We start from the raw sequence: 22,789 nt of genomic DNA on the forward strand, positions 1-22,789 counted from the left end.
TGCCATCTTAGCAAACTCATCAGCAAATCTCTTTGGAGGTTTGCCTTTGGTCGCCCTTTCAGACCTGCGAACCAGACGCAAGTCTTCTGGACTCATCTCCTCCTTCTTAGGAGAAAAGTGGCCAATGGTGAACAGTGGTTCTTCCAGTTCATTGTCAGACTCATCAGATGGTCTGACTGAGGCCTTTGCGCTCTTGTAGTCTGCTGTGTCATCACTGTCACTGACAGCAGCAGCAGCGCCGCCCACTGAACTGGAATCCGAACTCTGATCATCATCATCATCATCCTCATCCTCAGTTTCCTCAGCTTTCTCAGCATGATCTGCTTTCTTCACATCACCTTCATCCTCCTCTGGGTAACTCTGGAAAATTCCCACATTTTCCCCCCACTTAGGATTGTACTCAACACTCCTTGTGAACTTTATGGATTTAGAGTTAGTCATCCATACTCTGTATGCACCTTTTTCGTACCCCATGAACAAACCATGTGCCCCACGCTTCCCAAGCTTGTTGCTTTGTGGGGTGTGTACCCACATGTCAGAACCAAAGATTCTCAAGTGCTTGGTGTTAGGTTTCTTACCAAACATTTTCTCATAGGGAGTGCAGCCAATAGGTGATGACAGTCTGCGATTAAAACTGTAAACAAAATTCGAGAGAGCCTCCCCCCAAAACTTCTCAGGGAGGTTGGCATCATGCAACAAGGTTTTTATGCCTTGCAGCAACGTTTGATTTGCTCTCTCCGCAAGCCCATTCATCCATGGCGATCTAGGCATTGACAAATCATGCTGGATTCCCTTCTCAGTCAGGAAAGCTTCAAACTGCTGAGAAGTGAACTCCCCGCCCCGATCAGTAAACAGACAACCAATACGTTTACCGTGAGCATTCTCCAACCAAGCACAGAATGCCTTGAACTTAGGAAATGCTTGCGATTTCTGCTCGAGCATAAACACATGAATGTACCTGGAAAAAGAATCAATTAGAACCATGAAGTACCTTGCTCTTCCCAAAGAGGGCGCTAGAGGACCAACCAGGTCTGCGTGAACTAGCTGGTAGGGTTTGGAAGCCTGCCTGCTAGACTCCTTGCCTTTTGGAGCAACCTTCACCTTGTTCTCTGCACAAGATACACATTTCATGTGATATTTACAAGGTTTGATGTCCAAACCTTCAACCAACTCAGGCATCTTGGCTAGCGCTTGCCAAGAGAGGTGACAAAATCTGCGATGTGCATCGTGAATGCATCCTGCATGAAGAACCTTGTTAGTTTGTGCAACACAACAAGTATCAGCATTAGACACAGCAATATCATCATAAGTTAGACTGAACAAACCATCCACCAACTTTGCATGCAAAATGTCCTCTTTGCCTTTTCTGATGACACAGACAGTCCTCTTGAAGGAAATTTCACAACCACGCCCAGTCAGCTGTGGTACACTAATCAAATTGTCCGCAGCTCCTGGAACAAAAAGTACATTGCTAATGGTCGTATTCAGACTTGCAAGTTTCACAGTTCCAACTCCTGTAGCTTGCAAAGTCCTTCCATCAGCCAGCTGGACCTCTCCATCTTGAGGTGTGAAGGAGATAAACAGATGGCGGTCTTTGCTGAGATGGCGCGTGCAACCTGAGTCAATTACAAACCTGGCCTTGGCCTTGTTTCCCACCGGCGTGGGCTTTTGCAGCTTGCCTTTAGCCTTTGGTGAAGCTGTGCCAGCAAACATAGCCTTGTTTTCCACTGGCGTGGGCTTTTGCAACTTGCCCCCCTGCTCCTGGCCATCAGACGTGCCTTTAGCCTTTGGTGGAGCTGTGCCAGCAAACATAGCCTCGTTTTCCACTGGCGTGGGCTTTCGCAACTTGCCCCCCCCGCTCCTGGCCACCTGCAAGCATCTTGCTCTGTTTACATCTGGTCTTCCGGCCTCTGCAAAGGCTCTGACCTTGGTTCTCACGAGAAACAGAGCTCTCAGCTGCCGACTCCTTGGCTCCCCCTGGAGGCTGGAATGCTGCCTGGGATGACGTTATAGTCAGCTCCCCCTGCAGCTTGCAACCGGTGCCCTCGGCATCTCTGCTTTCACTAGCATTCTGGGAAACAGCCAGGACCTCCGATGCATTCAAACACTGGGCTGGGATTATTGGCTGGTGGGCCTTTTTCAAAGCATCCCACATGTCACGTGCCGTGAGATTTCCAGCAAGCGTCTTTATTTCCTCCAGAGAGACGGATAAGACAATAATATCCACGGCCTTCGAATCCTGGGCCTGCCATTTCTCTGTCCGAGGAACTGGAGTGGCTTCTGATATAGTATGCCAGACTCCAAACTGACGCAGCAAACTCTCACACCATTTTGCCCAAGTCTCATAATTGTCCCGATTTAACTTTGGACACTCAGCAGCTTCAGAGGCTTGGAAAAACTCCATTCCACCTCTTAACGCCAGCCGTGAGTCTTCTTCACTTCAGAGACTCCTTATCTTGGCACCCATAAATCACGAAGCCTGCTTGGCTCAGTTCCCAGGCCAATTAGGCCAGCCGGACATCAAAGAGGCTGCCGCGGCAACAGAAAAGCCTCTGCTTTCGCTTTTCCCACACATACCTCAGCAGTCTGTTGCAGTCTTACTCTCCTGCAAGTGCCGTGAATCTGGGCCCGAAACCTGTTGTTGGGATACTGCCAGGGAGATAGAGTCCATCTGAGGCCCAAGCTCGGTGCCGGACGATCCATCGACCTCCCTTGGTCACGCAGTATCTAGCAATTGTAGCGACACGAAGCCTCAAGAAAAGATAGCCACATTCTTGGACTTGTGCACACTCTATCAGCAGAATTCACACAACAGAAGTTGCACAGCATGAGAGCAGAACATGCATATTTACAGTTTATTAGGCGTTGGTCAGAACAAAGAAAAGCATGACCGTCTGCTCCGACTGCTCAGGCAAAACAGCCAAAAACGAAACGAACTTACAACATAAACATCCTGTGAGACAGGAACTTACGCAGGCTGTTATACAAACATCCTGCTCCCTTTTAAGGTGGAACGGAAATATCCTAACAGAGGGAATGGGTTTCCTTTGAAAATGTATACATATTTAAACCTCTAATGTATATTGTGTTCCCCTTTAGGTAAAGCAGATTGGAAAAAGAAGAATAGGTATTTCTGGCAAAACTTCAGAAAGAATCAGAAGGGACTAATGAGGCAGTCTTCAAAAGGTACAGCTTTTTTTAGCATTGCTGTGTTTTAATATTTGTTACATTTAGTTCTGAGAATAGTTTATATAGTGAATTGGGCCTTCAGCAGGATTTACATACTAAACTGCAATAATTTAACAAGGGTAGTCTTAATTTTTTGACAGTACTCTTTTGTTCAATTAATTCCACTAGGTTAGAAAGGCAGGTTATATACTGCTGCCTGTCAGACGCTGTCCAATTTAACAGAAGCTGCTTTATCTCTGAGAACTGTTCCATATCAAACTAAAGTTCAGCAATAGATGAAGCTGTTTCATAGTGTAATTGCTCTGTTCTTAGAGCAAAACTTTATTCATTAAGGAATACAAAAGCAGCCTCCTCCTGATCATCAACTTCTCGTGTGTGTGTGTGTGTGTGTGTGTGTGTGTGCGCGCGCGCGTGCGCGTGCGTGCACCCGCAGCCTTCCCCCTGCTCCCCGGGGCTGACGGTGAGGGAAGCTCGGCTTTCCCCACCACCAGCCCCACAAGCTCGGGGAGCAGCCTTTCCGCTGCTCCCTGACTTGCTCTTTGGGGAAAGCCAGCCCTAAAGAGCAGGTTGGGGAGCAGCAGAAAGGCTGCTCCCCGAGCTTCTGGGGCTGGCGGTGGGGAAAGCCGACCTTCCCTCACCGCCAGCCCCGGGGAGCAGCGGGAAGGCTGTGCACCTGTCAGATATTCCACATTTCACAGCATACTCTTAATCCCAATTTGTGCTACTGGACTGGTTTGGTATAAGAGTTGTCCATCTGCCAAAGTCTGCCAGGCTCTTCTGAAGGTACAGTAGTTGAGAAGCTTCTCGGGTGGTGTTCCTACCAGAAACAGCAAGTATAGGACCCCAAAATTGGGCAGGTCGAGGGTGGAGCAGAGCTAATCATGGACCTGATAGATTCAAAGCTGCTCAGTCACCCCCTTGTACAGTTGTACTCACAAAAATACATTATGCAATCATTAAAATATCACTTAAATATTTTAAAATATTAAGTAGATTATAAACGCTTTTAAATAAATGAATGAAACCACAGTTTAAAACAGCACCATCAAAGTCCAGTCATTCTGCATCCTAAGCATAAAATATAGGACAAATACCATCTTATTCCATCCATATTTGTTACATTACCCCTTCAAAGACAAATGTTTCCTAAGATGATAAATGATAGGTTGAAAATATGGCAGATTTGTACAAAGGATGGTAGGAATCGGTTTGCAATGCAGAAAATCTCTTGACCCAACATACCAGGCTTTGGATTAGCATTTCCTTTGCTGCTCTGTCATTGTCTGTAATGATTTCCAAGTATAATAAATATATTCTAGGACATGCCTTCTTTCTAAGCTCTATTGATTTGAGGAAGCAAAATAGGTCACTAGAGAGGAATATTTTAGCATTGCTCCTGTCATCAAGCTGTGGGGTAAAACTGGCAACGGCTCTCCTGGCATGGCTGATGTCCTTGGTCTCTGACAGTGTTAAGATCAACATATTTCACAAACCCAAATAAAAATGTTGCCATGTGTCTCAGATTTTGAAGGAGGGAGTTAAGTAGCCCAAATAGCTTGACTAACATAGGAACCAGATTTCTGAGGTCAGTAGCCTGGGAAGATCATGATTTGGTACACTTTATCTCTCTCCCCCCCCCCCCATTTTGCTTTGTTTCTAAAGATCTTTATTCTTCCTTTGTGTCTTCAGGGGAGGATGTTGGTTATGTGGCAAGTGAGATCACAATGAGTGACGAGGAGCGGATCCAACTAATGATGATGGTTAAGGAGAAGATGATTACTATTGAGGAAGCGCTTGCAAGGGTATGTGATGAAATACATACTATTCAGCCTTATTATTCCTTGATATGTCAGTTATATCAGTGAAACACTAGAACCTTGTAAATAGGTTGCCATAATTTCTGAGAACAATGCTAGGTGACTTTGTGGATTGGGATAGAAGCAGGGGTTGCTTATACATTAGCATCCTGTCTGACCAGGCCCAAAGATTCCGTATGAAAGCAGTTCTGTGAATAACAGCACGATCCTATACATTTCTACTCAGGTGTAAGCCCCATTAAGTTCACTGGGCTTACTCTGAGATAACTGGTTATAGAATTGTACCGTAAGTGGTTTTAAAAGGTTTGAGAATCACAGTTCCACTGTATGGTGCTAACCTGAACAATCATGTGGTAAGTGTATGCATATATGGGTGAGTAAGTGAATTGCATTATAGCTTAACTAAGCATTAAAGCTCAGCCACACACTGATAAGATTGTCGACTCTGCAGTTAAGACTTAATGAGACTATGCTTTGAAGCTAACAATTCAGTTCACACATAACTTACTCTCTATTAACCTTCAGAGGGCTGATTTCTCGCTTTTGTCACTAGAGTACTTTTACTAAACAACATATTTAAATATAACAGAGCTGAGTAGTATGTATTTGTGTCTGGGGTTTTTTCTGAACTTTCCAGAGCTTCTATCTATCTATCTATCTATCTATCTATCTGTATTATCAGAACAATATGTGATAATATGAGCAAACCAGAAAGCAGAATAATGGGGGGAGGGGGTTGAGAAAATGGAATAGGTTAAACCACATGCTTTAGCAAGGTAGAAAACCTTTGGTCTTATTTTCATTTCAGCTTAAGGAATATGAGGCCCAACATCGGCAGTCAGGTAGCATGGACTCTGCTGAATGGCCTGATAGTCCTTACCCATCTTTTGACGGTTCCTCCAATTGTAATGTGAGTATCAGTCTCTACAATGCAGTTGCATATATTGTTTACATTGACATAAGGCAGTTGAAAGGGAAGCAAGAAGCATGGAGAATGTTCGCCTCAGGCATGATGGTCCCATTCCCCATTGAAAAGGAAAGATCACTCCACTTTTAAAAAAGTTTCAACTCTCTTCAGTTGAATCTCATGGATGTTGGATATAGTGCTGGTATTCTTTTAGCCTTTGTTCAGCACAGTCTGTGTTCTGCCTGAGTTGCAGGTTCTCTTCACACAACACCTTTTTTAACCAAAAGTTTGCACATATTGCCTCTCAGCCGGTTGTGTGTATCTGCGCTTGTACATAGGGTGTGGTTTTGTGGGTGCAACTGCAAAAGTAAATTTCGAAGCACTTGTGGTGTCATGCCAGAAACAATCTTGCTCATGACATGGCACAAGCTAATGTTTCCATGGGTGCCAGGTATCCACTGTTCACATGGATGCAGCCCTAAATTAAGCTGCCATGTCACATTAAGCTTCCTCTAGAGCTCTACTAAGATATAAGCATTTCTGTGTCAAAACTCAAGTGTGTTTCCATCTTCAGATTCCCCCAAAGCCTCACTTTTTCCACTTGAACATTTTGGCTGTTATCCTGTGGCTAGATAGATATGCCTGCTTGTTTGGACCTTCACCCTGCTCTATTGCAAAGTATACATTAAAATGATTATCTGAGAACATGTCATACTTGATGTACGTTGTTGTTGAAAATATAGCAATTGACATTAATACCATATACTTTGTTTCTAATCCTTTCCTGTAATAGTGCAGTTCTAGGCTTGTTCTACTCAGAAGTAAGTCTTAGTGTGTTCAGTTCACCTTCAACTCTCACAAATGATTTTAGAACTGCAGCCTAAAATCTTTAAATGGTTTTGTAATCCCAATTCGAAATGATGCCTTCCCTAACCATGTAATTATTGAGGAAAGAAGTTCTAGTGAACAGCCTTCAAACTGTGAAATGTAGCTTTAAAAAACAAAATAAAAATAAACTGCAAGACAGATTTGCATTGCATGTGGCTGAGCATCACATTTTTTTTGCAAAAAGGGAAAAATGCCATTGACATGTGTCATGCTGAAAAGATTTAATTTCTATTGATCTTGCTTCTTCCTCTCAACCTTCTGTCATTTACGCGATTTTTTATTGGCAAATTGGGATGTTCAGTCCCTTGCCTGCCAGGCTAAAATACAAAAACAATTAGCAAAGGACAGGGTGCCACCTCCCCTGTGTCAGCAGAGAAGCTGCCCTCTGTTGTCACTATACTGTTAATTCTAAGCTCAGTTTGGAGGACTCCATTTATTCTATTTCTTTTGAATGTGCCAAGCCAACAGCTGTATTGGCATTGTGCCAGATACATGCAGATTAACATTTAATCTTCTCATTGTGTGTCCAGTTCATACTTTAGGAAGTATGCATTATTAAAGACTTTACCATTCCAGTCATGTCTTTCCTTTCTGATGTGAAGTTAATGTTCCTGGATCAGGCTTGCATGTTTTCTTCTTTCATCCCCCCACTCCCATACCTTCCCCCCTAATTTAAAATGCATCCAAATTTTCTTTTGGAAACAAGGACTGCTCTTGTTGGGCCTTTTCAGAGTTTTTAGTTATGGCAAGCAGTTTATATCTTGCAGAGCTAAGTCCCTCTCCTAGAATTCTCCATGATACACTTACAGGTGTGTGTTGCCTTCCCAGAGAAGCTGGGATGACTGAGAACGTAATTACTTACTTTAAAAAAAGATATTATATTACCACTTAAAGTTTTCAAGGGCAAACGTCACGGAAACACAGAGTAAGAGTCAATAGAAGGCCCGCTACTCAGAAGCAAGTCCCATTGAGTTCAGTGAGACTTATTCCTAGAGAAGTGCTGTACAGGATTAGTTTCTCTGTTCTTCCCCATCTCTCTGAAACTGCATAATAGCCAGGAAAAGGGTTATAGCTAAGTGGGAGAGTACATGTTTTTTGCGTACAGAAGGTCCCAGGCTCAATCCCCAGCATCGCTCTTTTTAAAAAATAATTTGTATTGATTTATCATAAACATATGCACAAACTAACACATAACCATACAAACAATAACAGAAGCAATAAACAAAGCATATTCAGTATAAAAAGCAAATTACTGAGATGCAATATTTTAAGATGAGTCTATATATCCCAATCACAACAAGGAGCGAATAATGGGAGTAGTACTTATATGACTTCCTATTTCTGTCATCAAAAAAATGGAGACCAGTCCATGTCAAAATTGTCTGATTTGGCTTCGCTTCAGATAAAGCATTAGTAAACTATGCCTCCCACATAGGAATGTAGAAATTCTGAGTATCTCTTGTTAAAAGATCTCTTGTGGTGGAGCTGAGAAAGTTTTCTCTCTGACCAAGACCTTAGAGAGCCGCTGGCCACTAGCAAATACTGAGCAAGATGGACAAATGTTTTGACTCCATATATGGCAGTGTCATGTGTATTATTCATACTGCTTTGGTCTGTAAGGACAGAGGAGCAGAGACTTACCCTTCACTGCCTGCCCATGGGCTGCGGGGAAGTGTGCCTGCAGCAAAGAGGTTGCACATACCTCCGTATCTGTACTGTATATGTGGAAGTTTATATATATAGCTTTGGAGTAACTGGGTGGGTCGTTCTCTGGCTAGTTTGACATTTGGCATTGTAGTTCAGAGAACTTTCCCAGCTGTGTGCCAAATTCAAGCCAGGTGTTCTCTGATGGCTAACCCTATCTGCGCTAAGGACATGCTTGATACTGTTCTACTAGCCTATCAGATAGCAATAGAAAAAGAGACACCAATAGGATACCTAATCCCTCATTTTATATTCAGTAGAAACTGGGGACTTAACAAGTTCCTTGTGTGCAATATGCTATTCTGACTGTGAATCAGCCAGCAGGGGATGCTGTAAAAGTAATGAATTCCCTGCACTCTGCTTCATCTCAAAGTCATATGTCTCTCCCAAATCAAAACCATCCTTATCTTCAAGCTTATGTGTTTAATTGCTCTGCTGGGTAAAAATGGGTCCTTCTTTATCCCAGACACAGCCAAAGGTTTTACGGGTGAAACGATTTCTTTGCCACCACAAGTAGGATTTTTCTTTCTGTTGCTTCTAGTGTTTGCTTCATTCATTTTTTTCTTGAAAAATATTTTTACAACAGAATCATACTAATTGTATTCACGAGGCCCTCGCCCAGTTAAAAAAGAATTTATTTGATTGAGCTACTCCGAAATTTCTAAGATTAATCAGCATAACTGCATATTTTTTTGTTTATATATGTGTTGTAGCAGGACTTATCTTAGGTAGGGTCTACACATTAATACATATAACAAAATCCCAGTGGTCAAAAGCAGCAAATGGAGGGGATGGGGAATGTTATAATCGTAAAAGTTTTTATAACCTGTAGCCCAGTTTATCTTTTTAATCATTTAATTTTACCAATAAATAGACCGGGGTGGGAGTGGGGTCTACTTGTTGCTGTTATGAATTCAACCACATTTATTTGCATGACATATTTGCTATATGTTAATTTGGATTTTTGTATTTGTATTTGGGATTGTTTAGGGACTTCTGTTGGGGAGTGTATTTTTATTAGTTTGTATACATTAGTATTGTTAATTGTTTCAATTATTTTTATTTATGTATTTTGTGCTGTAACTTTGTGTTGTGAACCATCCTGAGACCTACAGGTATAGGGCGGTATACAAATTTTAACAACAACAACAACTCAGTGGGGCTAAAATAGATCTATAGGATTGTACTGTAGATCTATAGGATTGCACTCCTTTGACTCTTTAACTGGGTACAAGCCTCATTGGAACACATTTTATTGTATGTAAATTGTATAGTATATAATAATAATAATAATAATAATAATAATAATAATAATAATAATATATTTATACCCCGCCCATCTGGCTGGGCCTCCCCAGCCACTCTGGGCGGCTTCCATAGAAACCAAAAATACAGTAAAATATCACACGTTAAAAACTTCCCTGAACAGGGCTGCCTTAAGATGTGTTCTGAATGTCAGGTAGTTGTTTATCGCTTTGGCATCTGCTGGAAGGGCGTTCCATGGTAGCTTCCACTACTGAGAAGGTCCTCTGCCTGGTTCCCTGTAGCTTTGCTTCTCGCAATGAGGGAACCGCCAGAAGGCCCTCAGCGCTGGACCTCAGCGTCCGGGTAGAACGATGGGGGTGGAGACGCTCCTTCAGGTATACTGGACCGAGGCCGTTTAGGGCTTTAAAGGTCAGCACCAACACTTTGAATTGTGCTCGGAAACGTACTGGGAGCCAATGAAGGTCTTTTAAGACCGGTGTTATGTGGTCTCGGCGGCCGTTCCCAGTCACCAGTCTAGCTGCCGCGTTCTGGATTAGTTGTAGTTTCCGAGTCACCTTCAAAGGTAGCCCCACGTAGAGTGCATTGCAGTAGTCCAAGCGGGAGATAACCAGAGCATGCACCACTCTGGCGAGACAGTCTGCAGGCAGATAGGGTCTCAGCCTACGTACCAGATGGAGCTGGTAAACAGCTGCCCTGGACACAGATTTGACCTGTGCCTCCATGGACAGCTGTGAGTCCAAAATGACTCCCAGGCTGCGCACCTGGTCCTTCAGGGACACAGTTACGCCATTCAGGACCAGGGAATCCTCCACACCTGCCCGCCTCCTGTCCCCCAAAAACAGTACTTCTGTCTTGTCAGGATTCAACCTCAATCTGTTAGCCGCCATCCATCCTCCAACCGCCTCCAGACACTCACACAGGACCTTCACCGCCTTCACTGGTTCTGATTTAAAAGAGAGGTAGAGCTGGGTATCACCCGCATACTGATGAACACCCAGCCCAAACCTCCTGATGATCTCTCCCAGCGGCTGCATGTAAATGTTGAAAAGCATGGGGGAGAGGACAGAACCCTGAGGCACCCCACAAGTGAGAGCCCAGGGGTCTGAACACTCATCCCCCACCACCACTTTCTGAACACGGCCCAGGAGGAAGGAGCGGAACCACTGTATGACAGTGCCCCCAGCTCCTCAAGACGGTCCAGAAGGATGTTATGGTCGATGGTATCAAACGCCGCTGAGAGATCCAGCAGAACTAGGAAACAGCTCTCACCTTTGTCCCTAGCCCGCCGGAGATCATCAACCAGTGCGACCAAGGCAGTTTCAGTCCCATGATGAGGCCTGAATCCTGACTGGAAGGGATCGATAGTTGGCCATCGTGGCCGCATCTAAAGATGGTTTTTTAAGAAGTGGTTTAATAACCGCCTCTTTCAGCGGGTCTGGGAAGGCTCCCTCACGGAGGGAAGCATTCACCACCCCACGAAGCCCATCGCCCAGTCCTTCCCGGCTAGCTTTCATAAGCCAGGATGGGCAAGGATCCAGGAGACAGATGGTTGGTTTCACTCGTCCAAGCAGCCTGTGCACATCCTCGGAGGTAACAGATTGGAATTGATCGCACTCAACTTGACTAGACAAAACTCTAGCACTCTCTCGCCCCGGCCCTGCTCCCACGGTGGAGTCTACTTCTTCCCGAATCTGAGCGATTTTATCTGCAAAAAACTTTGCAAAATCATTGCAGGAGAACATGTGGCCCGTACTGGGCCCCGATGTTTCAGGTGGTTCCGCTAAATTGTGAACCACCTGAAAAAGTCTCCTGCTGCTGTTTTCTGCAGATGCAATAGAGGCGGTGAAGAAATTCTTCTTCGCCGTCACTATCGCCACTTGGTAGGCTTGACGTTGAGCTCTAACCTGTGTCCGGTCAGATTCGGAATGAGTTATCCACCACCGGCGCTCTAGCCGTCTCAACGATTGTTTCATTGCCCTCAGATCCGTGGAAAACCATGGGGCTGTCCGGGCTCCATGCAATCGGAGAGGGCGCTTCGGAGCCAAACAGTCAATAGCCCTGGTTAACTCCACATTCCAGTGGGCCACCAGGGAATCAGCTGAAAGGCCATCAACACGGGATAAAGCATCCCCTACCACTCTCTGGAAACCATTTGGATCCATTAAGTGGCGGGGGCGGACCATCCAAATTGGTCCCACCTCCCTGCAGAGGGGATGGGTCGCAGAGAAGTCCAGTTGCACCAGGAAGTGATCTGACCATGGCACTTCTTTCGTTTCGCTTTTACTTAGTGCCAGATCACCAACATCCATAGAGGTAAACACCAGGTCCAAGGCATGTCCACGGCTATGGGTTGGGCCAAACTTATTCAGGGACAGCCCCAAGGAGGCCATGCTTTCCACGAAGTCCCGAGCGGCCCCTTGTAAGGTCGTGTCAGCATGGATGTTAAAATCCCCTAGGACAACCAAGCTAGGTGTCTCCAGGAGAACATCCGCCACAACCTGAAGCAGCTCGGGCAGGGAATCCTTGGTGCAGCGGGGAGGTCGGTACACCAAAAGGAATCCTGTACTGCCCCTATTGCCCAACTTCCAGAACATGCACTCGGAAAACTGGGTCTTCCCAATAGGACGCCTGGTGCAAACTAATGACTTCCTAAAAATCACTGCAACCCCCCCTCCCCGCCCACATGACCTGGGTTGCTGTGCGTAAGAGAAACCTGGTGGACAAGCAGCGGCAAGGACAGGCCCATCTGCTTCATCCAACCAAGTCTCTGTTACACATGCCAGGTCAAGTCCTCCATCCATGATCAAGTCATGGATGGCAGTGGTCTTATGAATCATTGACCTGGCATTGCACAGCAGCACTTTCAGGTCATGTGGGTATCCCTTGCTGATTCTAGTATCCATCCGGTCAGGACCAGACCCGGAGGCAGGAATAGTCCTCAGACAACGACTAAACCTGCCCCCTCTGTAATGACATGGTCTAGTTTTAGTGTAACTCCTCCTCCTACCTGTGATCACTGAGATCGGTTGTCCCAGTGCATCCCCCCTCCCCTGTGGAACATGCCCCAGCCATTTTGTGGACTGGGGCCCACTCCCCGGCAGCCCTGACCCCTCCCCTTAAGAACAAAATAACACCTTAAACAAACAAACAAACAAAACCAATAAAACAATACAAACAAAAAACTGTAAAAATTACAAAGACATCAAAATAAAAAAAAAATCCCAAGCCCAACCAAACATCCATCCCACCCCCACCCCCCACATACAAAAAATCCAAAAGAAATTTTTAAAAACATTTTAAAAACATTCTGTGCCCCTCCAGCAGTAACAGCAACTGTCCTAGTGAGGCCTGTCAGGCCCCGCCCTGGGCTAGGTGGTAAGTGGCAAGAGCAGGGCCCTCAGGCACTCACTCAGGGGAGTCCTCCCGGGCAGCAGGCAGCAAGCAGCACGCAGTCCTTGTGAGGCTTCAGGCCCCGCCCCAGGCCAGATGGTAAGTGGCAAGAGCAGGGCCCTCAGGCACTCACTCAGGGGAGTCCTCCTGGGCAGCAGGCAGCAAGCAGTCCTTGTGAGGCTTCAGGCCCTGCCCCAGGCCAGATGGTAAGTGGCAAGAGCAGGGCCCTCAGGCACTCACTCAGGGGAGTCCTCCCGGGCAGCAGGCAGCAAGCAGCAAGCAGTCCTTGTGAGGCTTCAGGCCCCGCCCCAGGCCAGATGGTAAGTGGCAAGAGCAGGGCCCTCAGGCACTCACTCAGGGGAGTCCTCCCGGGCAGCAGGCAGCAAGCAGCAAGCAGTCCTTGTGAGGCTTCAGGCCCCGCCCCAGGCCAGATGGTAAGTGGCAAGAGCAGGACCCTCAGGCACTCACTCACTTGTTGTGATGGATATTCACAGTGTATCTTCTCAGTGCAGAATAACAAAACACCATACTGAGTAAATAGGTACATTCAGTACTTTTTTCTGGGTGTACGCAAGGGTATACAGTACCAGCACTGGGTACATTATTATTTTGCCTATTTAGACCCAATAGAAAGCTGGTGATCCATAGTGGCATAACTGGCAGAACAGAGATATATGGATTGCCTTGTTGCAGTTCCATAACTCTCCAACAAATTGAACTCCCCTGTCATCATGGTTAATACTAGACGCCATTTGTTGATCCACAAATCCCAGGAGAGTAGAATTTTCCTGAATCTGGATCCTTCAAACTAGTATCAGGCACACATAAGATTTTCTTTTCATTGTGTATGACCTGATATATAGGGTTTGAGGAATTATGCGGTAGAAAACATGGAAACATCAATGAGACTGAGCAAGGAAGATACGGAAGCTAGAAGGCTAAATAAAATAGTCCATACAATAAAAGTCTTGATTATCAAGAAGACCTAGTGAGTGGTCTGTGAATAGCTGTGAACTATGTCTTACTATTGTGGAAGAGAAGTGGCTGTGATAAGGATATGATGGGTATTTGTGTGAAAGACCTATGTAAGATGCTCTGAATTTTCTAAAAGAAGAGTGGGATATAAATAAATATTGTGTTATACAATGTAACTATTTTGCAGAGTAAAGTACAGTTGTCTCAGAGGGGAGGAGGCAAAGCTACATTGAGAAAGGTCTCTCCCCCCCGGGACTGAGAAGGCAGTTCTCTTCAATCCCCTCTCCCATTTATTCTGAAGAGAAGCCTCCCTTCCACTCCACAGACATCTTTCTGCTTCAGAGAGGCAAGCTTCATTGGTCCTTCTATCAGTGCTGTAGCTAAGTGGGGGGCTAGCTGTTTGTTGTTTGTTTGTTTGTTTGTTTGTTTGTTTGTTTGTTTGTTCTGGGTAAAGCCTCCAGAGGAGTGCCATTGAGGCTCCCAGCATGTGTGCGTATGTGCAAATGCATGTTTGTTTGGGTGTGTGTGTGCCATATGGGTCTTTGACGAGCTGGGTAATCTGGTGAACCGGGTTCAAGTCTCCGCTCCTCCACATGCAGCTGCTGGGTGACCTTGGGCCAGTCACACTTCTCTGAAGTCTCTCAGCCTCACTCACCTCACAGAGTGTTTGTTGTGGGGGAGGAAGGGAAAGGAGATAGGGGCCGCTTTGAGACTCCTTGAGGGGAGTGAAAGGTGGGATATCAAGTCCAAATTCTTCCTCCTCCTCCTCCTCTTCTTCTTCTTCTTCTTCTTCTTCTTCTTCTTCTTCTTCTTCTTCTTCACCGAATGAAATAAAACCAAGTTCCACCCCTGCCTTCCAGCCAATGAACTACTTGCCAAAAAGAAAGAAAAAAGCCTCCATGAATAAGCAATAGAATGAGTATCCCAGGGACAGGTAGGACAAAGCTAACTATCAAAGTGTTTCCTTCTAAACCTTGTTAACTCTTAAATTTAGGGGGTTCATGGGGGTGTCTATGAGACTCGAATGGGAGCTCCCATAAAGCCTTCCTTTCTGCAATGGGACCAGAGAGAGGTATCTGAGGAAAGGGAGGCCTCTTCTTTCTTCCAGGCTCTGTAGGAGGGGCCTTCCAAAAGGAAGATAGCTATAGGCTTCCAAAACTCACCTTCCACATCACAACAAGCAGTTCTGGACAGGGTTATATGCTATTTTTGTCTTTCCTTTTACATGTGAATGTGGACTAGATAGACCTTTGGTCTCATGAAAGAGTTGCTCTTACGTTCTCATAAATTTTAAATTTTGATCAATGTATTTTTTGAGTTCTTGCTTTTTATATTACAAAAAAGTAAAGAATTTATATAGGAGTAGCAAACTCTTTGTACATTTTAAGTGCCTAGAATTAAGAAAGAACTTGTTTCCCTGTAGTGAGATGCAGCATTTCCTTCCATCAGGTTACACCCGTTGTTCAGTGCTTTTTAAATAACTGAAAACTCTGTGATTGTTTAACCATTTTGAAGCATGCCTCAGCAATTATTTCAATGTTGAGACGGACCTAATGGGAAGAAATGAGAATTATAATTTTTTCCATCTTGAATGTATGACAGGAACTTTCTATTAATTTTCCCCAGGCAGTTCATCGTTGGTTAATGTGCAATGTGCTTCTAACTAAAGTGGCCTTGGAGCATTTTTGTGGTTTTTCCATAATTAATGCCATGCCTCATATGTCCACTTTTACTGCATTCATTAGTTGACTTCAGTGGATTGACACCCCACATAGAATTATTGCAAAGAGTTTGTTAATGCTAAGTGGATGTAATTTTCCATGCTGGATAAAGTTTATGGGTCAGTTGGGTTTGCTTTAAGGTAATTAACCCACCAATTTCAGTGGCTTTACTTGTGTGACATTGGATATAACCCCATTGTGTTAGCAAATCATTGGTTTTAAGTCAGGGGTAGGGAATCTTTTTCAACCCAAGGGTCACATTCCCTTGTGAGCAACATTTTAGAGGCCTCGTGCAAAAGGTGGGCAGGGCAGAGACAAAAAAAAGGGCAGAACCAATGAATATGAGAGCCTTACAGTTTGCTATATTCCAGCCTTGCAAAAAAGTCAGAAGTGTACGCACAAGTACAGATACACACACAGCCTCCTCCATCAGGCAAGCAAGAGACATTAACACAAGTCAGGGACATCTTCAAGCCGTCAAAAGCACTTGAGGAAGGCACAGAATGCATTGAAAGATTTTAGCAGTATCACAATACAACATTTTGAAACAAATCATTATAGCAGTGATAAAAATTAAGCAAACAAAAAGAGCCATCCCGCCTTGCAAACCAGCTTGCTATCACACTTAAAAACTAGCAGTAATTTTTAAAAAATCTAGTCAAGAAAACCCCCAGAAGAATAAAATGGTCTTTGCTTATCTCCTAAAAATAGAATCATAGGTGCTAGGCATATCTCTCTGGGATAAAGTGTTCATCTGATCTCTGCAGATGAGACACCCAGGATATGTGATGATCTAAGACTTGGGTACTGAGTGAACAGATAGGTTAGTGCAAGAGAAAGCAGTTCTTCAAATACCTGATTCCTGGCCGTAGTAATCACTTAGGTTTGTTGACCCTAAACTGCTTAGGACTTTTCATAGCCTGTGTTTCAAGTTATATTCTGTGGTTTTTAAAATCAGTAGGAGAAGAAACTCATGTGTTATAAGGAAATAAAACTTTCATATTTAATTTAACATATTTTGGTTTTTTAATAAATATGTGGGAGGTTTTTTTCTTAGTGCTTCAGTTGTAGCGGTGGGAATAGTGTTTGATGGGTGGGTTACTCTGCCTTCTCCTTCTCCTTCCCCTCCCCCATTTTTCTTTTACTGAAATTCCATTGACAATAATTAAGAAACAGGGGCCAGCAAGAGGTCAGTAAGTCTCTGCCAGTGAAACCAGGGATTGTTTCCCATGTACAACACTCTCTATTCCGCCTCCCCCCCCCCAGCTTTGCCCTTGTGGCAAATATAACTCTGATGACTTCTGCCTTTCTTGTAAGTTGTGCAACTAGTGATGAACCGAGGGTGGGGAGGGAGATGATTTATGTGAGCGAAAGACCAGCCAGTTGATTGTGTTTTGATTGTTCCCTGCTTCTCTTCACTTACCAAGTAGTGGTTAGGAAAGCCAATCTTACATCTGGTACTGTAACTCCCGACAACAGGCGTTTTGCGGCAAGGTTAGGATTCCTTCATAGTTCTTTTGAGGGAGAAATGCTTAGGCCTAAATTTTGGGGTTACGCAACTGAGAAAGGGCAGTACTCAAGGGAGGATTATTCAGAACACAGTGTTAGGTCTCCTAAATGCCAACCCTGTTAGGTCATCAAGCCTGTGGCTCAGTATTCATAGGATGTGCTTCCCATCCTGCAAAGTGATGGGGGGGATGGAAGAAAGGACTCCTATAGCTATAATTAACTATGGGTGTTTCCAGATAGGGCTTAATATTGCAAACAGGATATTCAGATGCCGCAGACGTTGGCAATACGTTTTTCTGACATCGGGTTTTCCATGAAAATGGTGGATGTGCATTAAATGAGAGAGAGATGCAAGCTGGCATTTTGACACTGCTAACATGCTGCGGGTGCTGTGAAAACCTATAATAACACACTCATCTGGAAACACACAGTTAATCATGTTAAAATTCCCAATTTTATTTATTTATTGAAAACTTTTATACAGTCTGCCCACAGCTAACGCGGGGTTATGTTCCTGGGATCACGCCTAAAGCCAAAATCGCATATAGTCAAAAGCCATTGGGTTCAATGGCAGGTAGGATTGCCGAAGTTGGTACCCCTGGTGGAAACAGACCACTATGCCAACACTCAAGAGCTTCAGCATGGGCCAGAAGAAGCTGGAAATAATATACAATACGATACAATATAATATAATAGGAATGGGGCTAGGATATTGGGCCGATAAATTGCTTCACAGGAAGTATTTGTCATCACAGAGCCAATTACTTTGGCGTAGAACAGCAAGCGAGATAATATAGGGATGCACTTGAACAATCATAGGTCTTCATATGCAGCATAGTAAGGCAAACCTGCCTCACTTTATTTAAATACAGTGCCATAATTGAGGCACTTCATGATTCTTTAACGCTGCGCTCTACTACTAAACTCCTGGAATATGAAATATCTGAAAGTTTGGCACTTACCTGTATGTATATGTACAGATGAAGCAAAGTAAACAATAGTACTATTTTGTTTTGCGACTTTGTCTAACAACTTATTTTATGTAAGAACAAATCTAATAGTTACAAATTTCATTGTGATGCAGATGGAAATCAAGCCTGACCTAGGAAAGCATCTCTCTGAAATTTTAGGGTTGCCATAGACCCTCTTTTTCCAGGACATGTCCTCTTTTTCATGGGTAGAGTCGCCATAGCGATCCATAGTTAGAAGTAGAAGTCGGCAAATGTGTCCTCCTTTTTGCTCTTCGAGATATGGCAACCCTAAACTTGGTGTGCACTTTTCTGGGATTAACTTTATTTACTTGATATATATGACAAAGTCAGCAAGCAAAATCATGTTCACAGAAATTAAGATCCATAAATGCAAACAAATCTTAGCTTTTGTGTTAGTAAAGTTATGCTTCTTTGGATTGCAGTGTAATTCTGAAAATTATTTGAAATGAGCTTTGGTTGAGACATTATAGGGATATTTAAATAAAGAGCAGAAAACTGAAGGATGCACAACTTCGGAAAGGACATATGGGGAATATGGGCAATTTCCTGAGTTACAGTCACACTTGTTTTTGTCAGAGGAACAGGGTAGCACTGCCAAAGCAGCAGTAACAGCTTGGCTTTATAGTTTCCTGACCATCTGACAAAAGGTTGTTTCAGTTTACTGTACACAGTTCTTGGGAACTGCAGATGCTGTTGATTTTGTTCCTGTTCCCCTGTGGTCCTCCGTGCAGTTCTGGAATAGAATGACCCAAGCTGGCCCACTTTCCCTCAGCATTAGAACATTGCTGATGTGTCAGAGATGCACTTGTTCCAAAAGAAGCTGAGAAAGAGACCCCGCCTTAGCACACACGCCAAAAAATTGGGTCCCGTTGGTCTTGCACCATTCTGTTGGCAGCTGGATGGTGTGCTATCTCTTTAAAGCAAGTATAATTTTCTGAACTGGCTTGGTCAATTTGTTATGGTTTAAAACTGTGGAGCCAGCTGTCTGCAATCTGATGTAATGTTGCCATAGAAACTAGAAATGAAACACTTAAGCATTCACTACAGAATTTCTGCATCCAACATTAGCCAAAATAATTACAACTTGAGCCATTAGGGGCTTTTGGATGAGAGCTGGGGGGGGGGGGGCAGCCTGGATGAGAATCAAGCTGTTCCTGTTTACAGTGCTACAGATCCATGTGTTTTATTCCTTAGAATATCCAAAGAGATGAACTACTTTATACAGAAACGGCTATGCATATTGTAAGGCTCTGCTTTTGGCACAGAGTTGTTAGCTGTGATGATGTGTTCTGGAACAGGATAGCTGTGAACTTTTAGAGGTACAATACTTGGACTTGTATTGTAAGGGCTGTGACTTCTGAGTGCAATGCCTGTAGTGCAACATTCTGCAAAATGCCCTTTTCCTGACTGAGGAAAGACCTTTCTCTGTAGGGAACCATTTAACATAAGGCAAATGTTCTACATTTCCTGTAATGCTTTCCTATTCCACGCGGGGAGTCTTCGAAAGAGAGTTAATCTCTCTCATGTTCATATACAGGGAGGGGTTGCACCTGTACTGTACTAGATCAGTGCTGCATGCCAGTCTATCCAGATCCATCTATGTCCTGTCCCCAGGCAGGATCACTCTTTACCTGACCGGCTGGTTGCTCTCCCCTCACCAGCCACTTATTCACTTGGCTAGGTCAGATATCGCCTCTTTATCAGAGTAACTGCCATAGCCCAAGACCCTGTTGCCCTAGAGAGGAGGTAACACTGCTGAAAAAACTTTCCAGCCAAGTGGAACATCTTCACACAGGGCAGTAGCCAAGTGCTTTCACTAGCACAAGGACGCCCGCTTGCTCATCAGAACTTCCCCTCCCCCCTCCCCCACAGGCTACCTACGTCTGTTCTGGGGTTTTCTCCAACCTTCCAGAGCAGATTTGGGAAGGACGTAGGGGTACAAAGTGAGAAGGGGGGACGGACGTTTTGTTGTGTAAGTGGAACTCCTTGCACTAATGGGAAGCACTTAGTTGGATACCACCTAAATCGCTTTGAAATTTACCTTATACAGTGGTACCTCAGGTTACATATGCTTCAGGTTACATACTTTTCAGGTCACAGACTCTGCTAACCCAAAAATAGTGCTTCAGGTTAAGAACTTTGCTTCAGTATGAGAACAGAAATCGTGCTCCGGCGGTGCAGCGGCAACAGGAGGCCCCATTAGCTAAAGTGGTGCTTCAGGTTAAGAACAGTTTCAGGTTAAGAATGGACCTCCGGAACCAATTAAGTACTTAACCCGAGGTACCACTGTATTGGGAGTACAGTATAGAATCATAGAATTGTAGAGTTGGAAGAGACACCGAAGAACTCTGCCTCCAAGGTGAGCACATCCTTCAATCCTGCATGGAAATAACCAGGAGAGTGATGTGGAAGAAAAGTCCCACCTTGGAGGACCATCAGGAATTGCACTCTGGATTGCTGGATTCTGATCCTACTTGGATGGGGTCAACATTTCTGCTATGGAATTAATGTTTTAATCTAGTGGCCTCTTTGCTTCATGAAGCTCCAGGTTGGGTGAATGAAAGCAATGAACACATTTCAGAAAGTTCCCATCTGAAATTAAAGGCTGCGTATGTGACAGGAAAATCAATTCCAGCCCACAACGATGAGACCCTTGTGAAAGTTATTTTGTCACCGTGTGGAGATACATGGCTGCAATAGTTTTATTTATCAAGGGTAGCTTAATCAATGAAGTAGATCATTGCCAATCTGTTTTATGTGAGGGGTTTTTGTGGCAATAAGCACCAAAAATAATGTTCATGAGAACTTATTTCTCCCATTTCAGTACAGGAGAAAGTCACACTTTACCTCCTATCCATGGTGGAAGAGGTATTGAATATTCTTATCCATTCATTCCACCATCACATCCACCAAATGTGTAAACTAAACATACCGTATTTTTTGCACCATAACACTCACTTTTTTCCTCCTAGAAAGTAAGGGGAAATTTCTGTGCGTGTTATGGAGGAAATGCCTACGGGTGGCATGCCTACGGATTTTCCTCCTCTAAAAACTATGTGCGTGTTATGGTCGGGTGCGTGTTATAGAGCGAAAAATACGGTATTTGCCTAAGGGCTGATGAACATATGGAGGCCACTAAGTTGATTCAGGTGACAAGATTGCCTCTGTGTAGGGTGCTGCTTTTTGTTGTATGGATTGTACAGTTTTCTCTCTTCACTACAGGTTTTTTTTATCATTAGTAATGTATAGAACAATATAATCTACTTTCTTAAGTATTGGACTAATAACTGTTGTTCAGCCTAAAAAACATCACTCAGTGCACCCAAAGGAAGCACCCAAAGGATTGAGGAAATATATTTGTCATTACTACTCAGAACTTTGGCATCCTTGCAAAATATTTTTGCAACAGTATAATTTATTTCAGAAAGTGTGTATGTTTTAACCCCGCCCCCCAAAAATTTCCATTATAAATACACCAGACAAATGATGCTCTAAGTGCCAGTTGGTCTTGCCTTGGGCCAAATGGTTAGCTTCACGCTTACATGTTTTGTAGGAGTCAGTTTTTAAATAAAGCTTATTTTGTCAGGCTTAAAACATCACCAGAAAATAATGGTGCATTCCAACATGGAAACACAAGTGACCTGAAGTTCACTGACAGGAAGTTGCTCTTGAGATTTCTAAGCTGGATGTTCAGAAGGTGATGAATTGGTCAGAGCTCTGTACATGGAGGCAAAGTGAGGGATACAGTCTTCAGAGATTTCCAGCTGGAATATTCTCTCTTCCTTGGAATGCATTGTGTACAGTGGCAGTTCTGTACTGTAAAAGCAAAGAGGGCCCCACTCTTTCTTCCTCCCCCTTCCCTGCTTTCTACTCTCTCACACACAGATTCTAAACAGGGCACAACAGAGGAAGTAGCATATTGAGCACTGGATCTGGCTTGAAAATGGGAGCTCTGATTTGGTTCACAAGGAATGGATTGTTTCAGCTTGTGGTGTCATTGCTGCTGGAGAGGGTGGATTTTTTTGGTCTCTGTAATGTTTGATACTTGAGGGAAAACAGCTGGAACTGAGCATACTGCATCAGATGTGAGACAAAATGGGATGCTGGGGAATATGGACTATACTCAGTGCCTGTAAAGGTCAGAGTTTTCCTTTGGTCAGATCTGGAGGAATGCTGCATCCATATTAGCAGCCAGCCTTGAGAATCCTCAGAATGAGAAGCTCCGAGACAGCGAAGGAGAAGATCTTTCTGTGGCTAATAAAACAAGTCAGAGTGGATGAGATCTCCTATTTCCTTTCCCTTCCCTTCCTTTTACCCCCCTCCCATCATTTTTGCTGCTGCTGCTGTTTTTGATTTACTTGGAAGTCTGGAAAAAAGTAGTCAATGATAGAGTTTCAGTTCAGTTTGGAGAAGCTGTTTATAACCAGGTTT

The 22,789-nt window shown here is 44.0% G+C and overlaps 1 protein-coding gene across 5 annotated transcripts in view; it reads left to right on the forward strand.

Moving 5' to 3' along the window:
- The window catches only part of SASH1 (SAM and SH3 domain containing 1), a 530,274-nt gene that overhangs the window by 468,087 nt on the left and 39,398 nt on the right, over nt 1–22,789 (forward strand). For all 5 annotated transcript variants that reach the window (XM_053382126.1, XM_053382128.1, XM_053382129.1 and 2 more), the window contains 3 exons: nt 3,100–3,186; nt 4,879–4,991; nt 5,815–5,916. In XM_053382126.1, coding sequence (XP_053238101.1) covers nt 3,100–3,186; nt 4,879–4,991; nt 5,815–5,916 — 302 coding nt within the window. The remainder of the gene's footprint in view (nt 1–3,099; nt 3,187–4,878; nt 4,992–5,814; nt 5,917–22,789) is intronic.

Source organism: Podarcis raffonei, chromosome 3 (genome assembly GCF_027172205.1).
Source record: "Podarcis raffonei isolate rPodRaf1 chromosome 3, rPodRaf1.pri, whole genome shotgun sequence".
Lineage (NCBI taxonomy): Eukaryota > Metazoa > Chordata > Lepidosauria > Squamata > Lacertidae > Podarcis > Podarcis raffonei.